Source organism: Mirounga angustirostris, unplaced genomic scaffold (genome assembly GCF_029215605.1).
Source record: "Mirounga angustirostris isolate CCGP_5_RB_7025 unplaced genomic scaffold, mMirAng1.0.hap1 SCAF_4, whole genome shotgun sequence".
Lineage (NCBI taxonomy): Eukaryota > Metazoa > Chordata > Mammalia > Carnivora > Phocidae > Mirounga > Mirounga angustirostris.
The window spans coordinates 153,145,978-153,166,016 of NW_026991712.1; the positions used below are offsets into that span (position 1 = coordinate 153,145,978).

Genomic DNA, 20,039 nt, shown 5'->3' on the forward strand with positions numbered 1-20,039 from the left:
GGGGAGATAGCCTCCACGTCTTTTGCCTCTTTTGCAGGTCATTGCAAGGACTGCAAGTGGGAATGGATAAGAAGGTGCCAAAGTACTGTCAACCCAGTCATTATTCAGGAAGTCAGGCACAACATTAGACACTAGGGAGTCCGTCAATCCACTTATTAAGTGAAGGGCTGCTATGCTTCAGGCAAATTAGCTCTGACTCACGTTCAAAGGGGTTAATAGCTGAAGGAGGGTGTCTATTCAGCGCATTTCATACCGCACAGTCTGCACCCAGTGTCCTACCACCAAAGAGGGCCTTCCCTGCCTTCTCAGATTTCCTGCCCTTTCTCCCCTAGAAGCCGCTGCGTCTCCGCCCTCACCCTCCAACACCACTAGATAACTTTAAATTCTTGTAACTAAGAGAGGTGCACCAGGCATGTCCAACATCCAACATGCAAATCACATTCACCCTGGACTCAAGACACATCATCCTACTCCCCTACGCCCAATCCAGGCCCCACTAGACTGGCAGTGCTGGGGCAGGAGAGCTTGGAAAATCCTGATGCTTAGCATTTGGGTCAGCACTAGGGAGCAGGACAGGGTCAAAGGCCAACTCCCTCAAACCGCAACCCTGAGTCTCTCCTTGGTGCTGCCCTGTCCGTGGTGCTGGGGACAGTCTGTAACCGGCTTAGGTTCCCGCTGCCTCAGCTCAAACCTAGCAAGGTAGGTAGAACAGGAGGCATAGATGCTGAGGCTGAGTCCAGCACCAGAAGTTCAGCGGCAGAACATGTGGTTCATGGCCCCCCTTTCTTAAAGTAGGGAGTTTCAGCCTTTTAAATCGAGTCCCCAGCCTTGATCCAGTGCCTTTCCTTCAGAATACTCTGCATACCAATCACCTGGGAATTTTGTTAAAATGCAGAATCTGATGATTCAGTGGGTCTGAGGCGGAGCCTGAGATTCTGCACTTCTAACAAGCTCCCGGGTAATGCTGAAGGTCTGTGGACCACAGTTTGAGTGCAAGGCTCTAGAGCACTTATCTCATATCTCTGGGGACTGATTGGTAATGTCTCTTCCCCACAGATCCATAAGCCCCATAAGGCAGGGATCTTGCCCATTTGCTTAGTGATGTATTTCCAGTGCCTAAACAGTGCTTGGCACATTCAATAAGTACTTGTTAGAGGAGTGGCCAATGCTCCCTTATCCGTGGGAGCTGGGAATAATCTCACACAGCGGACAACCCCCCTAGCCAAATACAATCATGTGCACATCCCATCTCATCTCTACCAGTCTCTGGGATGCAGCAGGTGGTAGCATTTTACTAGGCCCACTATGTGCACAGCTATGGCTTAATCACATCCTAATCCTACTTCATGAAACTTTGCCTGATAAGTGACAAGGGGCTCACCCCATGGCAACCCAAGATCCCGCACGAAGCTCACCCCCTATATTCCCAGATCACCCCCCAAGTCACCAGCCAGCACACCGAGCCCAGAGGAAGATTTCTTCTTTCTTTTTAATCAAACCAGCTTTAATTTTTAAAAAAATAACCCAGTAAGTCCTACGTGTTCCAGATGGTGGGGCAGCCCACTAGCCCCCCTTTCAGTCAGGAGCCCCTGGTCCTGCTCGTCTCAGATCTTGAAGAACTGTCCGCCGGGACGGGAACAGCGCAGCCAGGTGTGTCTGTGTGGAAGGGGCGCTCCCTCCCAGTAAGACAGGTGCGGACAGACAGCTAAGTGGGGCTGGGGGCAAACTTGTGGGGAAATGGAGGGAAGACAGCAAAGGAGTCAGGAACCCAGGAGTCTGACCTCTAATGTGTTGTGAAAACACGAGGGAAGGCGGAAGAAGTTTGGAGCCAGTCGAGGAGGCGGCTTGAGAGCGAAGGTCTGGCTTCCGAAGGCTCGGGGCTCACCAAGAAGCTGGGGAGGGAAGCTCACTGGTGGCGATGCAGCTCCGGGACTCGGGACCCCATATGGCGCTGGCGGGAGCGCCCCGAGGGGGGCTCACAGGTGAGGGGGGGCAGGGGGCGGTCCTGTGGCGAGACGGCGGGAGCGTGCCCGCGACGGGGGCAGCCAGGTGTCACAGGTGCGCTCGCTCCCCGAGCCGAGCCGAGCGGGGCCGAGCCGAGCCGGGCCGAGCCGGGCCGAGCCGAGCCGAGCCGAGCCGGGCCGAGCCGGGCCGAGCCGAGCCGGGCCGAGCCGGGCCGAGCGGGGCCGAGACGGGGCGCGCGCGGCGGGCCGCTGCGGCGGCTCACAGGTAGCGCTCGAGCCCCGGCGCGTAGCCCGGCTGCCTCAGGTAGGCCTCCCCGGGGCCGAGCGGGCCGAGCGCGGCGGCGGGCCCGGCCAGCGCCAGCAGGGGCTCGGCGGGGAGCGGCCCGGGGCCGGGGTGCGGCGCGGGCAGCCCCAGGCGCTCGGGGCCGGGCGAGTAGAGCGGCGGGGAGGCGGCGGCGGCCGGGCAGGGCGGGAAGGCGGCGCCGGCGTCGGGCGCGGCGCAGCAGGGCGGCTCGGGGGCGCCCAGCCCCGCCAGCTCGGGCTGCAGGCTCACCAGGCTGTCGACGCTGAAGAGGCGCGCGGGCGGCGAGGGCCCGGGCGCGGCGGGGGGCGGCGGCGCGAGCAGCGCGGGGCCGGGCGCGTAGGGCGCGTAGGGGAAGGGCGGCGGGCCGGCGGCGGGCAGCGCGGGCAGCTCGGCGCGCTTGAAGCGCTTGCGGCGCCGCAGGAAGCTGCCGTTGTCGAACATGTCGGCGGCCGCGGGGTCGAGCGTCCAGTAGTTGCCCTTGCCCGGGTTGCCCGGCTCGCGCGGCACCTTGACGAAGCAGTCGTTGAGCGTCAGGTTGTGGCGGATGCTGTTCTGCCACTTGCGCGGGCTGTCGCGGTAGAAGGCGAAGCGCTCGGTGATGAAGCGGTAGATGGCGGCCAGCGTGAGGCGGCGGCCCGGGGCGTGCGCCAGCGCCATGGCGATGAGCGCGATGTACGAGTAGGGCGGCTTCCCGCGCTGCAGGGGCCGCCGGCGCCGCCGCCCCGGGCCCGGCGCGGGGGCGGGCTCCGGTTCCCCGCGGCCCGCGGCCGCCTCCTCGGGCTCCGGCCCCGGCTTGGCCCCGGCCTGCGGCGACGGCGGCGGCCCCGACGGCGCGACCGAGGGCAGGGCCGGGAAGCCCGAGAAAGCGGCGGGCGGCTCCATGTCGCTGCGCCCGGTCATTGGGATGCGGCTGCCCCTGCCCGCGCAGCTCGGAGAGAGCAGGGGCCGCCGACCCGCCTTATATGGACACGGCCCCCCTCCCCCGTCCCCCCCAGCCAGGGGAGAGGGCTCGGATCTTCCCCCGCCGGCCAGCGCCTCCTCCCTGATTTGCTTCCCCAATCCCCTTACTAGGCTCACAGTCCCCCGCCACCTACATGTCGCCCCTCCCTCGGTTTCTTCCCTTCGGGTCAGTCCTTCCAGACCCAACCTCAACCCCTTCCCCATCTCAGTCCGGTCGGTCCGGTCCCGGCCCCATCCGCCTTTCCGCCTCTCCCTCAACCCTCTCCTCTTCGGCTCAATGCTAATCACAAATCCTCCCAGTGTACTCTTTGGGGCCCCCTCCCCATTATGCTCCTCCCGGTCCTGTCCCCTCCATCATTCTCTCCTAGCCTCCACCAGGTCCTTCCTACCCAAGCTGGGGTAGAGATGAGAGCCACCCAGGACCACCTTACCAGCCTTTGGCATCCTGACACCATGCTGGTCTTGGCCATTAAAAGGGGAGGGTAGGGGGAATGGCAGAGTGAGAAGGCCAGCTTTGTCTCAGGAAAGTATGTTTGGTGGTTCCAGGGTCACCATCTCCTCTCTCTGCTACCTCCCGCACAACCCTGTCCTGTCCAAGCCATTTGTAAACATCCTTTGAAAAAACAAAATCCTGAAAAGTGATCAACTAGCATATTTGGGGACCAGGGGACTGAATGCTTTAAAATCAAGAGCCCCCAGAAAGTCCATAAGTTGGAGTTACCTTTCTGGCTGCCTCTTCTCCCTGCCCCTTCTGTTTTAGAGAAAGGGCTCCCTTTCTCTCTCTCTCTCTCTCTCTCTCTCTCTCTCACACACACACACACATACACACAGCGTACACACTGTGGAGATGCACAAAACAGAGGCCTACACAACCCAAAGTTCCAAGGACCAGTTGCTGGGTCAGAGAGAGACCCCCAAGTGCTTCCACTGCCTGGAGATCTGAGAAAACTGCTTACTGACCCAGAAATGCCACACTCACATCTCATGGGGAGGGAGGGGTATCTCAGCGGTTTTTATTAAAAACTCACTCTGGGGGGCGCCTGGGTGGCTCAGCCATTAAGCGTCTGCCTTCGGCTCAGGTCATGGTCCCAGGGTCCTGGGATCGAGCCATGCATTGGGCTCCCTGCTCCACCGGAAGCCTGCTTCTCCCTCTCCCACTCCCGCTGCTTGTGTTCCCTCTCTCGCTGTGTCTCTCTCTGTCAAATAAATGAAATCTTTAAAAAAAAAAAAAAAAAAACCTCACTCTGGGAAACACCACCTACTACCACCATCCAGAGGTGATGTCTCCCTGAGCTTATTTTAGGAAATCTCTTCAAAGTGACAGGAGAGCCAGACCTAGCTTGAAGGGCACCAAAGAGTGAAGAAGGCTTGCCTTAAAGAGGCTTGTCTTGGGGGACAGGCAAGATCAAGGGAGCAGGGCTGGGGGTAGGTGAGGCAAGTGAAGGGCCCAAGGCCAAAATTTAAGGGGGCACTGACTCTCAGGGTGGTGTGAGTGCAGGACTGGCACTTGAGAGCCAGGGCCTCCTTAAATTAGGGGCCCTAGATGCCTCATCCCAGTTCTGGCTCTGATGTGGAGAGCCCTGGGGTACAAATGACCAAAGCTAGCTACTGCAGGCCTGTGGCCGAGGGCTTCCAAAGCCGAACTGGAAGCTCAAGGCCCCCACTCTCCAGCTGCATAATGTAGCAGCCACCATTATTACTGAGTATTTCATTGGCGGCAAAGTCGTCACTTGCATTACCTTGCTTCAGTGCAAACACCTTGTGAGGTCAGTGCTGGTACAATCTCTGTTTTGCAGAGAAGGAAAATAAGGCTTGGAGAGGTTAAGAGACCTTCCTAACTTCACACAGCTAGTAGGTAGCAGGGCCAGAATTAACCCCCGAATTCAGAGCACCAGCTCCATGACTCTCCTAAGAACACCGTATTTTAAAGGTGCGACTGTGAAATGACTTCGTCTAGAGTTCTTCCAGCTCTCAACAACTTTGGCTGCAGAGCTGATGCCTAGCCTCTCTCCTGACCTCCAGGTCAGCATATCCAGCGTACACTGGACATCAGCCTCAACCCTGTGCACCCCCAACCCCATTGCAGCAAATGGGCCCTTGCCCCTTACCACCCAGAACAGAAATAATCAACATCATCTTGGGCTCCTCCTCTTCCCCCGTCACTCCCTCCATCCCAGCAATCTGCAAGTCCTGTCAGTGCCACATGGACCCCAAATCCACCCCTCCTCTGGGTGTCCTGGCCTCAGTTTAGCCCACATCACTCACTGAGCACTTCCATGCCAGGCCCTTGGCCAGCACTCAGGAAAGACCGGGATGACGAGATTCTTGATCTGGTGGGGAGATGGACACAGATAATTACTGCTATGGGAGAGGTGGGCAGAGAGGGCTGTAGAAGCAGAGGGGAAGGAGGAGGTGACACTCAGCGACTGAGAGCCAACCCCCCCAACCCTACAATCGTGAGGATCGGCCTGGTTTGTAGGCACACAGTCTCCGCCCCTGTGACCTCTCCACATTGCGTTGTGGGGAACTCCTGCCTGAGCACAGGCCTTACAGAACACAAGACACGGGCGGGCGGGCACCGTGAACAGCTCACAGAAGACAAGACAAGCAGCTGCAGCCGCAGGGAATCCAGCTGCAAGAGCCACGTGACCTGGGGCCAGTTGTTCATTGGAGCCTCAGTTTCCTTACCTGCCAAATGGGGGCAATAATGAGCCCTGTCCACATTGTTACGAGATTCAGATGAGATGTATGAAAGGTGCTTGGCCCACAATGGCACTTGGTAACAGGAGATTTTTTTCCTGCATTTCCAGTATTAAAGCAGGAAGGGAAGGAGAGAGGCAGTCCAAGAAGTGATTTCAGAGCCTGCATACTTTCAACCGGGTGCAGCATAAGCCTGCAGCTGGACTCAGGCACAGAACCAGAGCCACAGTCTTTCCCACCTTCCCTTGGGGCTGAAGGCCCCTACCACAACCTGTCTCACCCCTACGGATTTGGTAGGGGTGGGGACGGGATGGGGAGTTATAGAGAGTGGCTCTAATTACCTTCCATGGCTGACTGTAATTTTCTTGTACTTTCAATTTGCCAATCCATGTGTAGAGCCTCGGACATAGTATATGTTCAATAAATGATATTGAATGTGCACTTAGCTATGCTAATCCTGGGGAGGGTGGGGGCAGGGAATGGGGCCAGAGGGGTGAGAACCCAGACTTTTCCAGTTCTCTGTGCCTGCCTGGCCCCCTCCATTGGGCCTGCTTCCCGGAGCCGAGCAGGCCGGTGTCGGAGGGGGGAGTGGGCAAGGGCTAATCCGTGTTTTCAGCGTGGCTGGGCCCTCTTTTCATAGGCCCTGGGCCGGACGGGATGCGACTGAGCATCCGGGCATAAGATGGCCAGTGAAGGCGGCCCCTTTCTCATGGGCCTGGATTCCAGGCGGCCCAGCGTCTGAGTGGAGCCCCTGGGGCGGGAGGAACACAGTGGCTGGACTGGGCAGTCCTTTGTCTGACCACGCTGGGTGGATATTCAGGCTGGCAGGAGGGATTAATGGCCAGGGATTGGCCCTGGGGCCGGCCTTCCCACTGCCCTTTGGAGGCCAAAGGCCCAGGTCAGGGCACACAGCGTTGATGGCTGCCTAGATAGGAATGGAAATTCCCACCCTGTCCAAAGCTGTTAGCATCAGCCCCCAAGGCTCCCTGCCCCCAGCCCCACCCCTACAGAGGCACCATGAGCCAAGATGGGCTTCGAGGCAAGGAGCAGAGGGTGGGGGCCAGACCTTCCCAACCACTCTGCCTGGGAAAGTCCTTTCAGGTCCTTGCCCTGAGATTCACAGCCCCTCTAGGAGGGCCCATGATTGCCACTCCAGAGCTCTGGGGAGAAAGAGCTATGTTAACCCAGTGAGAGTCCAAGGGGCCAGCCTGAGCTGTCATCAGGCCTCATAAGGCTTCCTGGAATATTCCTCAAATACCCCTAGAGACCACTCTAGAGTCATTTATTCCTTAAGCCCTTCATCATAGCATCCACGGATCCCATAGCCCAGAGGCTGCAGAGGGGGCTCAGGAACCAAAGAAATTCTCAGAGACACCCCACCCCACCCCACCCCAACCACCCAGAGCTTCTGAGGGCTGCTGCAGGGCCTCTTCCCTCTTACCCCCAAGACTAGAGCTACCCAGAATACTGCTCCTCCCTCAGGAGCCTGGGGCAGATGCTTCCAACCTGGCTGGGGGTGGTTGGGCCCCCATTCTGGTGTGGCCTTTTCTGAACCAGTTAATGAAGGCAGCAGCCCCAGCCTTACCCCCAGGGCCTGACCCTGGGGTGTCTTCTGGGCTAAGGGGATGAGGCAGGCTCAGAAAAGGAAATAAGATCAGGCTTGTCTCTGGGGAGAGCATCAGAGAACAACCCAAGAGGAGGATGCCCCTCTTTGTGCCTCTTAATCCTTCAAGCACTTCTATTCAGCAAATCCTAAGGATCTGTGTCCAGGCTGCCTCGGGTGCTGTGTCGATGATGAGTCAGACTGTTCTTGCCTTCACTATGCTCAGGAGGGTGCAGCCACACAGACACTCCCCATACACAGTGGTTGGTGTGTGATGCGGGCAGAGAAGGGACTGTAGGGGCACAAAAGAGGGACCTCAGCCAGCCTGGCAACGTCAGGGAAGCTTCCTGGAGAGGGTAAAGCTCCAGTGGTCCAGATTGGCAGGCCCCAGGCTGGATTAGGGCTCATTTTGTGCCCCCATCCTCTCTGTCACTGCACTTATCTTACTGACTCTTCATGGATCTGTCTCCCACACTAGACTATGCATTGAGGGCCCGTATACATCTCACTCCTATGGGGATCCCGGGCACTTAGTACAGGGCCTGGCACAAGCCAATGGTCTATAAATACATATCACATGGCTGGAAGGACAGCTGGTTACCAGAATAAGAAAACTGAAGGTACGAAGATCTGAGAGCAAGAGGATATGGCCCATTCCGGAAAGTCCAAGATTCGCCATGTTTTTCGACTAAGAATTACATGAGTGAATATATGTAAAGTTCTTGGGACACTGCCTGGCATACATCAATGTTGTGTGTTAGCTGTTGTTTGTTGTTTGTTGCTGTTACTATCATCATTCACTGTAGCTAGTAGAGAGTGCCAAGGGATGGAGACAGAGAAGGTAGATGGGGTCAGACTGTAGATGACTTTATTTGCCAGGCTAAGGAGCTCAGATCTTTCCAGACAACAGGTAACCCTCGAGTTTTTCAGCAGGGGAGTGACATGGTCAGATCCCTTGTTGCGATCAGTGTGGCTGCAGAGAGCCTACAGAGGGAAGAGGCTGGAGGCTGAGACCAGATGGGAGGCTGAGCAGACGGTGAGGTGTGAAACAAAGCTCTGGCTCTGGGGGAGCATCGGACCCCTCATTCCTATTCACTCCAGACCAGGACAGAGAGGGACCCTCCAGCCGTCCATCTCAGACAGTGGCTTAAACATCCACTGCCACACAGTCCAGGAATTGGCCATCATCCCGTCCATCACCATGGGCCCCTCTCTCTCACTCTCCGACCACCTCCAGTCACCCAGACCTGTCAGTTCCCAGCAGTCTCTCTCAGATCCGTCCTCTGCTCTTGTACCTCTGTCCTGGTGGTGGTTCAGGCCAATACCAATTCTCACAGTGCCCAGGGCAGTTGCCTCCTGGCTGCTCTCCGAGCCTCCCCCTCTAATTCCACCTCTCCTCAGCAGCTAGAGCGACGCCCCCTCTGCAGCCCTGCTTGAGCACCTTCAGAGGCCCCCCTCCCTGGCTTCCATCCGGAGTCAGACTACACTGTTGGGAAGGCCGGCTGGCAGGTGCCCCATGGCCGGACCTGCGGCCCCGCTGCTCCCCAGGCCCCTGTGCCCACTTCCCCTCCCCATACACACATTCTCTGCAGAGCCGCTTGCTTTCAGCCAAGGTCCTCTCCCGCTCTGAGCCTTTGCAAACTGAAATGAGCACAGCCCGCTTTGCCAGCCTCAGATAGAAATACAGCCTCATTTATTTTTCCAACCAGCCCCTTGATCTCCTAAGCCCTTCATGAACAAGACATGCCATTCTCCCCTCTGAGAGACACCCCCTGGCCGGCCTGGTGTACTCCTCCTTGTCCTTTGAGGACCACTCTCAGAAGATAACCACTTCATCCACTAGAACACATTTCCCAGTTTCCCCTTCCTCGCCCTTCCCCAGGCAGAAGGCCAGCCGGCGCCTCTGGCCCGACCCTACCCAGAGAGACTTGAGCACGTGCTCTGCGTCTCCCTCCCTCTGTGCCCAGTTCCTCCTCGGACCCGATGCCAGGCTGCAGGTGGTGCAGCTCCGTGAGCGTTGTTGAGTGACTGAGGACCTGGCTGAGTGAACGAAGGAACGAATGAATGATGCATGAACAACTAACAAATGACCACACATGTCTAGAAAGGTAGAAGATCTCGGTGCCTGGTTTCCAGCTAGGAATCTGCCTCCTGCCTCCACTGCCTCTCTGCTCAGCCCTGCTGCCCTGGGCCGGGACCCCCACGCGGTCCCTGCCTCTGCCTGGTCCAGACTCGGTTCAGGCTCAGACTGAGACCATGTTGGTTCAGCCCCTGAGGGTGTAATTCCAGCCGCTCCTAAACCACGCCCCCGGCATCTGAAGTATGTTCCCTGTCATTTGGGGCTGTCAGCGTTCTGTGTTCTGCCGTCTACCTCGTCCCCCACCCTGGGCAATCTCAGGGCTCACAGGCCTCCCTGCTTCTCATTTCCAGGGACACTGAGGGGGACTGGTGCTGTGGGCCAGGCTGGCTGAGCCAAAGGAGCCCAGGTGGGAGAAGAGTGAGTCTGAATCCACCGCTAATGGCTGTGTGACCCTGAGCAAGAGGTACAACTGCTCTGGCCCATGCCAGACACAAGCCCCTAGTGCCTGAGGACCTCTGCGATGCTGCAGGCCGGGGCTCCCAGCCCGCGGGCCCCTTAGCTCAGGGCAGGCATCTGGAAAGCACGTGGCCCCCCAGTGCTGTCACACGAGGAGGAAGGCTTTCCAAATGGACATCAATGCTACCGTGACAGGCAAACACCCGCGTTGTAAAGCTCTGAGTCCGTGGACACTGAAAGCATGACTGCTATTATACGGAGTCACTGAGAGGTACTTTGAATCCCAATTCTTAAGCTGCCGCTTTAGTCCACAGTGTGCCTTCTTTACAGTTTTGGATATTGAGGTCCAGACAGAGGAGAGATGCACCCAAAGTCCCAGAACAAGTCAGTCAGTGCAAAGTCTAGGACTCTGACCGCCCACCCCACCCCCACCCCCAGCTCCCTCTCCTGCGCACTTACTCCACGGTGTTCATCAAGGGCGCGCCTCGCGGCAGACTCTATGCCAGGCGCCAGGGAGCCGGGGATGCCGAGCCACTGTCCTACCTGCAGGGGCTGACGCTGGCTGGGAGGTGGGTAGGCGTGATGCAGGGAGAGACACAGTGAACACAGATTTTGTCCTAACTTCCTAAAAAGCCGCTGAAGGCCTGAAATCAGGAAGCGATGTGATAAGATCCCCGTTGTAGAGTAACCACTGCATTTGCCGAGTGGACGGTGGACGGGAAGTGTTTCATCATTTAGGATGTTTTTGGCTTCAAGTAACAGAAAACATCGACTCAAAGTGATTTAGGCTGGAAGGAAATCTGTTTTCTCCGTAACAAGACGGTCAGAGGGAGGACGCAGCTAGGGATCTGGCTCTGCTTATCTGTGATTCTCTTGGCACTGCTATTCCTCATGGGTTGGCTTCATCTTCAGGCTGGTGACAAGACAGTTACAACACCCAGAACTGCAGCACTGAGTTCCAAGTATCCAGAAGAAGAGAGGTTGTCTCTTTCTATGCAGGGCCCCCTGCCCCCGCTTCCCCCTCCCCATGTCTCCTCAGCGCTCATTGGCCAGAATTGGATCACTTCCCATTCCTCAACAATCTCTGACAAGGAAGAATAAAGGACAGGTTTGATCAAGACTGATCAGAACCTACCCACTCCCACAGCTGGGGATGGCTGACTTGCTCCTGAAACGGGTTGCTGAGTGAAAGAAGGTAGATATTGAGAAAAAACAGGTTCCCTGAGGAAGGAGGAAGAGAAGTCCTCAACCGTGTCTGCTACCCAGAGAGAAGAGAGAAGCATGGAAGCTTCTAGAGCGACTGGAGTCACTTGAACAGGGGAGCTCCTACAGGGCACTCACCCATCTGCCTGGTATAAACCGCCCGCGTGCGTCTGCCTCCCCACTTGGCTCTCAGCTCCTGGAGGGCAAGGCCTGGGACTCGTGCTCTTGTGGATCCTGGCACAGGAGTCCCCAAAGAGGAAGAAGAGGAGGAGGAGTATTAGAAAAGGCAGTGTATTTTCACAGTAGGAAGCACGGACTCCCATCTGAGAAGTGTCCCAAGCAGCGAGCAGGGAGTAACACCCCTATGGAAGATCATCTGGCTGGGTGACCTGGGGCAGTCATCTGGATCTCCTTGCGCCTCAGTTTCTCCTTTAGAGAACTGGGAGAAGATGTTCTCATTCTTCAGCAACATCCACCTCCCCACAGAATATTCATTCCCTATCACTTTGGATGAGCCTCAGGGAGGGGGATGAACAGGAAGGAGGAAGAAGGGGGACAAGGGGGAGCCAAGGGCAGGTAAGAAGACAAGTCAGCTCCAACCAGCCTATGAGATTAGGTGCCTCTCATCCCAACTCTGCTTTCCACGACATGCTGGCAGTTTGAAATTGGCCACAGTGGGAGGTTTTACACCACAGAAATGGGCAAATGCCACAAATCAGAACCTACCTCCCCCCCAAGAGCCAGTTGTTAAACATTCACCAGGCCACCATTTGGCAAGTCTCCAGGGATTAAAATAATAAAGCTCAGACAAGACTGAGGTGCTCCTTGGTGGCTGTCAGGGGGCGACTCGAGGGACGGAGGGCCTAGCTCACACTCGTGGAGCCCTGTGTCTGTGCCCAGAAGGAGGACAGAGCCTTACATAACAGCTCTAACAGGGCAGTTCTGTGCATCAGGCCTGACCCTCCTTGCTTTCTCCTGAGTTGTAATACTATAGTTCGTGTTATTTGATTCAGTGATTCCCCTGCTAGGACTTCATCCTGAGGGATGTGCTCATGATGCATGTTCAAGGATGGTCATCACGGTGTTATTTCTAAAAGGGGAAAATTGAACCTGATGCCCTATAGGAAGTTTGGGTCCATTCTTTGAAACATTAGGCAAACATTGAAAGAAAATTGGGGGGGGAGTTTTTAATGACGTGAGGAAATGTCTGTGGCATAGGTTAAATATAAAAAAACAGGGTACAAAAGTATACAGCATGGTTCTGATGTTTATGTGTACGTATATACACAGGAAGGAAGAGGAAGAAAATACACCAAAATATCAACAGTTTTATCTGTACGTGATGAGTTTCAGGTATTGTTCCTTTTTTTCTCTTTAGGAATTAGAACTATGAATATTATTCACCAAGTTGTGTTTTTGAGACATATTCACTTGGCTGTGTGTGTGTGGGGGGAGGGTAATACTGCAATAAAAATTCTTGTAACTTCTACATGTTGAATACACCAGAAACCAATAGCAATGGTTGCCTCAGTGGAAGAAAATGGTGCAGTTATGAGACAGGAGTGAGAAGGAGACTAACTCTGTACCATTTGCATCTTTTGAACTTGGAATCCAGTGAGTGTATCATCTTAATCATGTTCTAAGACGGGTTGATTAAATTTTTAAAAATTAGGCAATAAGCATGTATGAGTTCTTTAACCGGAGGTTTTCTTTAACCAGAAACCATTCCCAATTCACAGACGAGGGAGCGGAGGGCCACAGAGTGGAGGGAGCTGCCCGGAGGCACCCAGCCAGAAGACAGGCCGAAGCTGCAGGGCTCTCCAGCTGGCACAATCCCTGAATGTGTTTGACACTGTGAGTTGTCAAAGTACTGCTTTCCTGCAGACTCATTACCACTTGGTAAATACAGAAATTGAACTCGCTCAGGTTCAGAAACCCCTGCCTCACCCAGATCACCTAGGACACCGGCTCCCAGCTTCCCACCTGGCCCCCTTCTCCCACCAACCCCCACATCGGCCAGGGCGGCCTAGTCTCCACAATGGTCTGTTAAGGCAAAGATCCTGTAGAATGCCCCAGTGAGGCCCAGAGAGGGTGATCACTTAGCCCAAGACCCTCAGCTGACCCTGTGTCTCCCAAAGGACTAGAACCCAAGGAAGAGTCCAGAACCTCAGGCTGGAAGAAAGAAGGGCTCTCACAGAGGCAAGAAGTAGCATCTGGAATAGTTTATGCTTTTGGAGCAGGCGTGCAGTCATTAGTCGAGCTTTGGCATGTTTGGGGGCAATAACTGCATATTTTCTCCAGGATGCATTGTGAACCGCCTTTGCTCAGAATGTAATGAGTATGATTCCTAGGAGGGGGGATGTTTGCGCTCCTCCCAGGCCTGCTCTTCTGCCGTCTGCTTGGCGTTAGGCTCCCTGCCTTCCTATTTTTAGACAGGTCCAACAGCCTCAGGACCAGCCTCTGGATGCAACTGCAAGCATGGCTTCCCTGGGGGACCAAGGGCCAGTGGGGCGGCCTGCGAGGGAAAGGATCATTTGCTCCAGTGCTTTACTGTGGCCAGGAGTCACTTCTTTCCTCCCCGTTCAAAGACTCCACCCTAGGGATTTTCCCAGCTTAAAAAATGGAGGTCTTGTTATTGTTTTTTTTCTCCCCGCAGAAGTTACGTGGGTGGAAAATACAAATAAATTCATCCCTTGTGTCCCTTCCCTCCAGCCCCAGGCTGCCACTTTCCCTCATTCTCCTTTGGGCTCTTACAGAGTTAGCTGCTTCTGCCTGGAATGCCCTTCTGCCTCTCTCTGCTCCCACCCCCATCTGAAAGACTCAGCTCAGGCCACCTCCTCCAGGAAGCATTTCAAATAGCCCTGGGCTCCTTCTCTGACTTCCCTACAGCTCCTGTGCTTCCCTCCGACACAGCCATTACCACGCTCAGTATGAAATGCTTGTTCGGGGCCCCTCCCGACTCTGTAAGTCTCGGGAACTGGTGGTGTGAGTTATTCCCCTAGCGAGACCCCCAGCATCCAACAGAGGGCCAGGGACAGAACAGATGCCACGCAGTTGCTGACTAACAGACTAACAGATGAAATGAAGAAATTGATGGATGCAGTAATAGAGCATCAGAAATGAAGGGGCAGGCTGCAACCCCAGCATTTTATAGGTCAGGATTCTGAGGTTTACGCAGGGAGGAGCAGTATTATCTGGAGTTGTTGCTTGCAAGCGACAGAACCACCAACTCAAACCAACTTAAGAGAAATGAGGAGGATGCACTGGCTCATAACTTATGGTAAAGATGAAACAGGATTTGGCGATGTCTGGGAACCAAGTACTTGAACATCCTCTTCATGCTGGCTTCAATTTCAAAGACCACTTCCTCCATGAGGTTGGGGACCTGGGTGTTGGCAGCTTTATAGTCCCGTCCTTACAGTTCTGTAAACAGAGACAAAAGAGCTGCAGTTGAGGGGGGTAGCCCCAGAGAAGCCCTCCGAGGGATCCAATTTGGGACACGCTCTCCCCTTGACAAATATCTGTCGGAGGGGGGCAGATCCCAGCTAGAGGAGAAACAATTCCCCCAAACACATGGGGTAGCACAGCCATGACCATGGGGGGCGGCGGGGATATCACTGTAAGCTGGGAGGCTACCCCAATTTAAATGTACTAGCGTCGGGGCGCCTGGGTGGCTCAGTTGGTTAAGCGACTGCCTTCGGCTCAGGTCATGATCCTGGAGTCCCTGGATCGAGTCCCGCATCGGGCTCCCTGCTCGGCAGGGAGTCTGCTTCTCCCTCTGCCCCTCCCCCCTCTCATGTGCTTGCTCTCTCTCATTCTCTCTCTCAAATAAATAAATCTAATAAATAAATAAATAAATAAATCTCCTAGCGTCAAGAGCATTTCTGGAGCATCTCAGGACCCAGCCCATGTTCGGCATTCTCAGGCATGCTATCTTATGAGAACTCTGTGAGGTGGGTAGCGTCACTCCCATTTTACTCCCAGGTGAGAAAGAAGAGGTTCAGAGAGGGTAAGTAGTTGGCCCAAAGTCCCAGAGAGTTAAGGAGTCCAACAGAACACTTAGTCCCCCCTCCTCTGTGTCCAGTGAAAACCGCAGCCCAAGAGGGAAAGGACTTGCGTGAAGTCACAGAGTAGGTGAGTAGGATAGTCATGAGCATTTAGTCATGTTACATTATAGATATGTAATCGACATCTTTGGGCTATCTGCTCTGCTCATGACAATGTCCCTTCTGTCAGAACAGCCCAGCCCCCGATCCCCATGACTATGGGGAAGTAGGAGTAGCCTAGCAGCCTTGTTAGTACCATGTGACCCCATTCTCCTTCCCAAAGCCGAGTGGGCCAGAGTGGGGCACCTACTTCAGTTGGGCCAATCACCTTCTCTTGGGATTTGGAGATGGCTGGACCTGTCAGGTGCTGTGAGCAGTCATGTTGCCCCTCCTCTGGTAGAGGGCAGAGAAGGCCAGCCTGGGAAGAGCCAGAAGCAGAGAGATACGTACGCCCTGGATCGCTGAGCTGGGTAAAGTCCTTTCCTGCGTTAGGTTGCTTGAGATTCCAAGTCCCTTGTAATCACTTCCCCTTTTCTTTGTTTAAACTGACTCAAGTTGGATTTCTTGTTGTAAAAATAGCATCCGAATATAGCATGTAGCGAAACATTTACTGGAAAGGGAATCATTCCATGAAAGCACGGGGTTACTTCAGTCATTTTAGGTGGTCTGATGAGGAGGCCATTGGGGGCTGGAGTGGTCAGGAGGGTGTCCCCGGAACAAGCAGGACTCCTCTGTCCTCGAAGGATGAGATTCGTGTAAGCAGGGAGAGACGAGGTGGAATGCTTCGGAGGGGACGCTTGAGATGATGCAAGGGAGGCTGATCTGAAGGAGTGGAATGTGTGACCAAGCAGGGAGGTAAAGTAGCAAACAAGAAAGCTGGTGGTCTTCTGGTCCTGGGGAGGAGCCTGCTCTCCTGGGGAGGAGCCATCCAAAACCATCCAAGGTGTTGGGCGGGTGTAGGGAGGGATTGGGAAGATTAAGCGCTGGGAGGGTTTCTCAGGCCTGGTTACAAACCAAATCACTGCGGTGACAGCAATGATGTCCCCCGGGGCTCTATCTAGCTTGACGGCGGACAGCTCCTCATTCCCTGCCCCGCCCCTCACTGTGCCTTTGCCTCACTGTGCGGTTGCCTGGCCTAGTCTACCCTTCATCCACTCTCAGTGCAGCTCAAAGGCGACCTTATCCTGACAGCCTTTCCTGTCACTCGCCCCCACCCCCCAAAGTGAAATCCAGACTCTTTTTCTGTGGATTCCTCTACTGTGTAGCTTATGTTAGACTGGCCTGTGCATCTGTTGTCCCCACTGGAATGTGAGACCTGAGGCCAGCAACTCAGATGGGATTCACGGCTTCTCTTAGCCCAGTGCTGGGGCTGGCCCACAGTGGGGACAATTTGCTAAACACCTGTCCCTACCCGTTGTCCACACTAAGCGCGGGGAGAAGTGATGTGTCTGCTGCCTCCTTGCCAGCCTCCGTTCCCGACTTAGCAATCAGGAGAGAGAGCAAGGTTGGAGGGGGCAGGGAGCTGTGGCGTGGGGCGCTGCGTGTGGGTGCGCAGCGTACGGCCCAGGTACGGGTGTGTGTGGCTACGTGTAGGGAGCGCTCCAGGTCGTGAGTCAAGGAGGGCCCCCGAGAGCAAAGCGGTTGGCAGCGTTACAGGCCCAGCTGTGTCGGCCACCCCCGGCCCCCACTCTTCATTCTAGTCACGTGGTCCTGTGGGTCACAGGCATCGGGCCCAGAGGCTGACGGACTATAGAGTCAATAGCTCCAAAGCCAACCCAGTTTGGCCTGGAGCCCAGGAGGGCCTGGGGCACAGTAGAGATTGGTCTAATCTTCTGTCAGATGGTGCTCCCGAAAGATCTGGTTCATCTCTGTTAACCTGTAGTTTTACATCGAGGCTAATTAGATGCACCCTAAGGCTCACAAGGGGGCAGGAGAGAGATGGGCACAGCCAGATGAAGAGACCAGCTGTTAAAAGGTTTGGCGAAGAAGAAATGAGCTGGAAATGAGTGAGCACTTTCTGTGTACCTACGGGCTCCAGCTCTGCTACGTATTTCATCTGTTCCTCCCAACAAGCCTGGCAGCTGGTCATCCCTTCTCCGTCCTATAGGCAAGGAAACAAGTCCCCAGGCACTGAGGTGGCTTGCCCTGCACTGGATGGCTGGGAAGTGACCCGGCGGGGACTTGAACCCCACTGACAGATGGTCGTCTTCTCATCAGGGAGTCCCATTGTCTTTAGAGGGTGTAGAAGCAGCACCCTTTGCTCCCGAAGCTTCATGGCCCCAGACCTTCAGCCCCTACTTGTCAGCCCCCCTCTTTCACAAACAGCTCTCCGCAGGCTGGCCTCCTAGACGACAGTCAGATCACCCTTGTCACGACTGCCCCTTTCCCTCCAGCAGTTAGTCCCGCAGGTGACTCTGTGTCTAATGTCTGCCTCTGCCATTGGACTCTAAGTCCCCCAACAGTAGGGGCTTTATCTTTGTCACTGCTCTAACCCCATTTGTTGACTCACTCAACAAATATCTATTGAGCACCCACTCTGTGAGAGCCACTGTGCTAGGTGTTAGGTATTCACTAGTGGGAAAAAAAAATGATAAAAATCCCTGCCTTTTGGAGCTTACCTCCAGTCATAGACAGAAGACCAGTAAGTCTTATAGTGTGTTAGGTCTTCGAAGGTATTAAGCATGCTAGACAGAAATAAAGTGGGGGGAGGGGTGATAGAAAGAGTGGGGGTGTGATTGTATGTAGGGAGGGCAGGAAGGGCCTAGAAGGAGATAAGGGAGGGAGCCGTTTGGATATGTGAGGGAAGGGCATTCTTGACAGTGGGAACAGCAAGTACAGAAGTGCGGAAGTGGGAGGGTCCCTGGCATTTTCCAGGGACAACAGCAAGAAAGCCAGCAAGACTGGAGCAGAGTGTGCCAAGGGGCAGGGCAGGGGAACGCACAGGGTACCATAAGGGCTTCCCCTTCCTCTGAGTTGGGAAGCCACTGGAGAGTGATGGACAAGTATGTTGATCTGACTTAGGCTTTAAAAGGACCACTCTGGCTATTGTGGTAAGAATTGATAGTTTCGACGCACATTAGGGATTTAATAGGTGTTTTCGAATGAATGAGCAGAGGGGAGTGAGAAGGAAGGAAGGAAAGAATTGCTGTGGAGGGGAGAAGCTGGAGAGGCAAACCTGAAGGAATCTTCTGACCTTGACACTCAGTGCTTCTGAGTCTAGTTAGGAAGACGTGAAAGAGAACGAATGTCCACTGAGCCGAGCTGGCCGGCGATCTTAGTAAATGTCCTGGGAGGTCATAATACCTTGTCAGGGGAAGGGTGCGACTCAAGCGCTGGTGGCCTCAGAACTGTGGGCTGTGGCCCTCCATGGGCTAGGGACAGCCTGTGTGTCCCTCAGCTCCTGTCCTCTAGCTCAGATGGCGCAAGTGGGTGAAGCAAGGTTCCTGTCTCCTCCTCCTGGACCTCATCTGACCCCCAGGGCTGTTGAGCCTTCTTGCTATGATTGGTACCTGCCTTGGGTGGTACAGTGACAGAGGAGGGCTGGGAGCCAGCCTGCGGTGATGCTGGCGGCTGAGCGTTTGGAGTGGTATTTGGCTGGGGCCAGGGGGCTGTCCGGAGTGGCAGGCTCTCTGTGGGCAGAGGCCCGGATTCTAGAGAGCCAAGGCCAAGGCGGGCCAGGAATTCCTTGCCTTAATTTTTGCCTCTAATTCCTCCCAGAAATGAGGCATGTCAGTCTTTAAATTCTCGGGTTTTTATGAGGCAATTATGGTGATTACTATAAATCTCCCGTGTGTTGTTTTCAAAGGGGCAATTAAGTGGAGGAGCCAGGCACCATTTTCGTTTCTCATTAAGTGATTAGGGCTTGTTTGGCAAATCCCAACATCTGTGGCTAGAGGCAGGCTCTGCGGAGCTTGACTTGGGCAGCGCATGGCCTCCACACACAGGAAGCATCTGGCACCTCCCTTCTGCCCTGGTTTCTCCGAGCCTGAAGGAGTTGGAGGGGCTCCTTTCATTGTGTAGATGAGGAAACCGAGGCACAGAATGGGGAACCAATCCACCACTACCGCACCACCAGCAAGCAAGAGAGTCAGGTTCTGCCGTCCGGAGAGAGACTAACCATTACGCCATACTTGCCATCTAAAGGGGTCTGCTCCTTCCAGAAGCAAAGCTGGCTCCTTCCTTAACATGGGGTCATTTTTTCCACCTGATTCTTCTTTCTCCTTGAACAACCGCTAGTGTCAACAATATGGCAGACACTGTTGGTGTCCACCCAACGGTCATTCCCATCCTCCTTTGCCTTTGCCTACCTCCCGCTAAAGAGACTGTGCAAAGCCTGTCTTGTGGTTAGGAGAGGCTACGTGACCCAGTTCTGGCCAATGAGATATGTGGGAGATTTTTCGGGGGGACTTCTGGGTAGATTCTCTTCCTCTTCTAGAAGAAAGCCTTTGCTCCATACTTAACTCCCTCACTTCTGTTTTACCTTTGGTGTTTTCTAGTGCTCCTTGGGGTGAGGCAACCATCTTATAACTTGAGGCAACAAACTAGAAGAAAGCCAACTCCTGCAGTCATCTATTGCTATATAATAAATCACCCCCCAAAATTCAGTATCTTTTTTTATTATTATGTTATGTTAATCACCATACATTACATCATTAGTATTTGATGTAGTGTTCCATGATTCATTATTTGCGTGTAACACCCAGTGCTCCATGCAGAACTTGCC

At 54.8% G+C, this 20,039-nt stretch overlaps 1 protein-coding gene across 1 annotated transcript; it reads right to left on the minus strand.

Moving 5' to 3' along the window:
- Positions 1-2,223: 2,223 nt before the first annotated feature.
- Positions 2,224-3,168, minus strand: FOXE3 (forkhead box E3). Its single transcript, XM_045895425.1, has one exon. The coding sequence runs from the start codon at positions 3,166-3,168 to the stop codon at positions 2,224-2,226; it is 945 nt and encodes a 314-aa protein (XP_045751381.1).
- Positions 3,169-20,039: the final 16,871 nt, after the last annotated feature.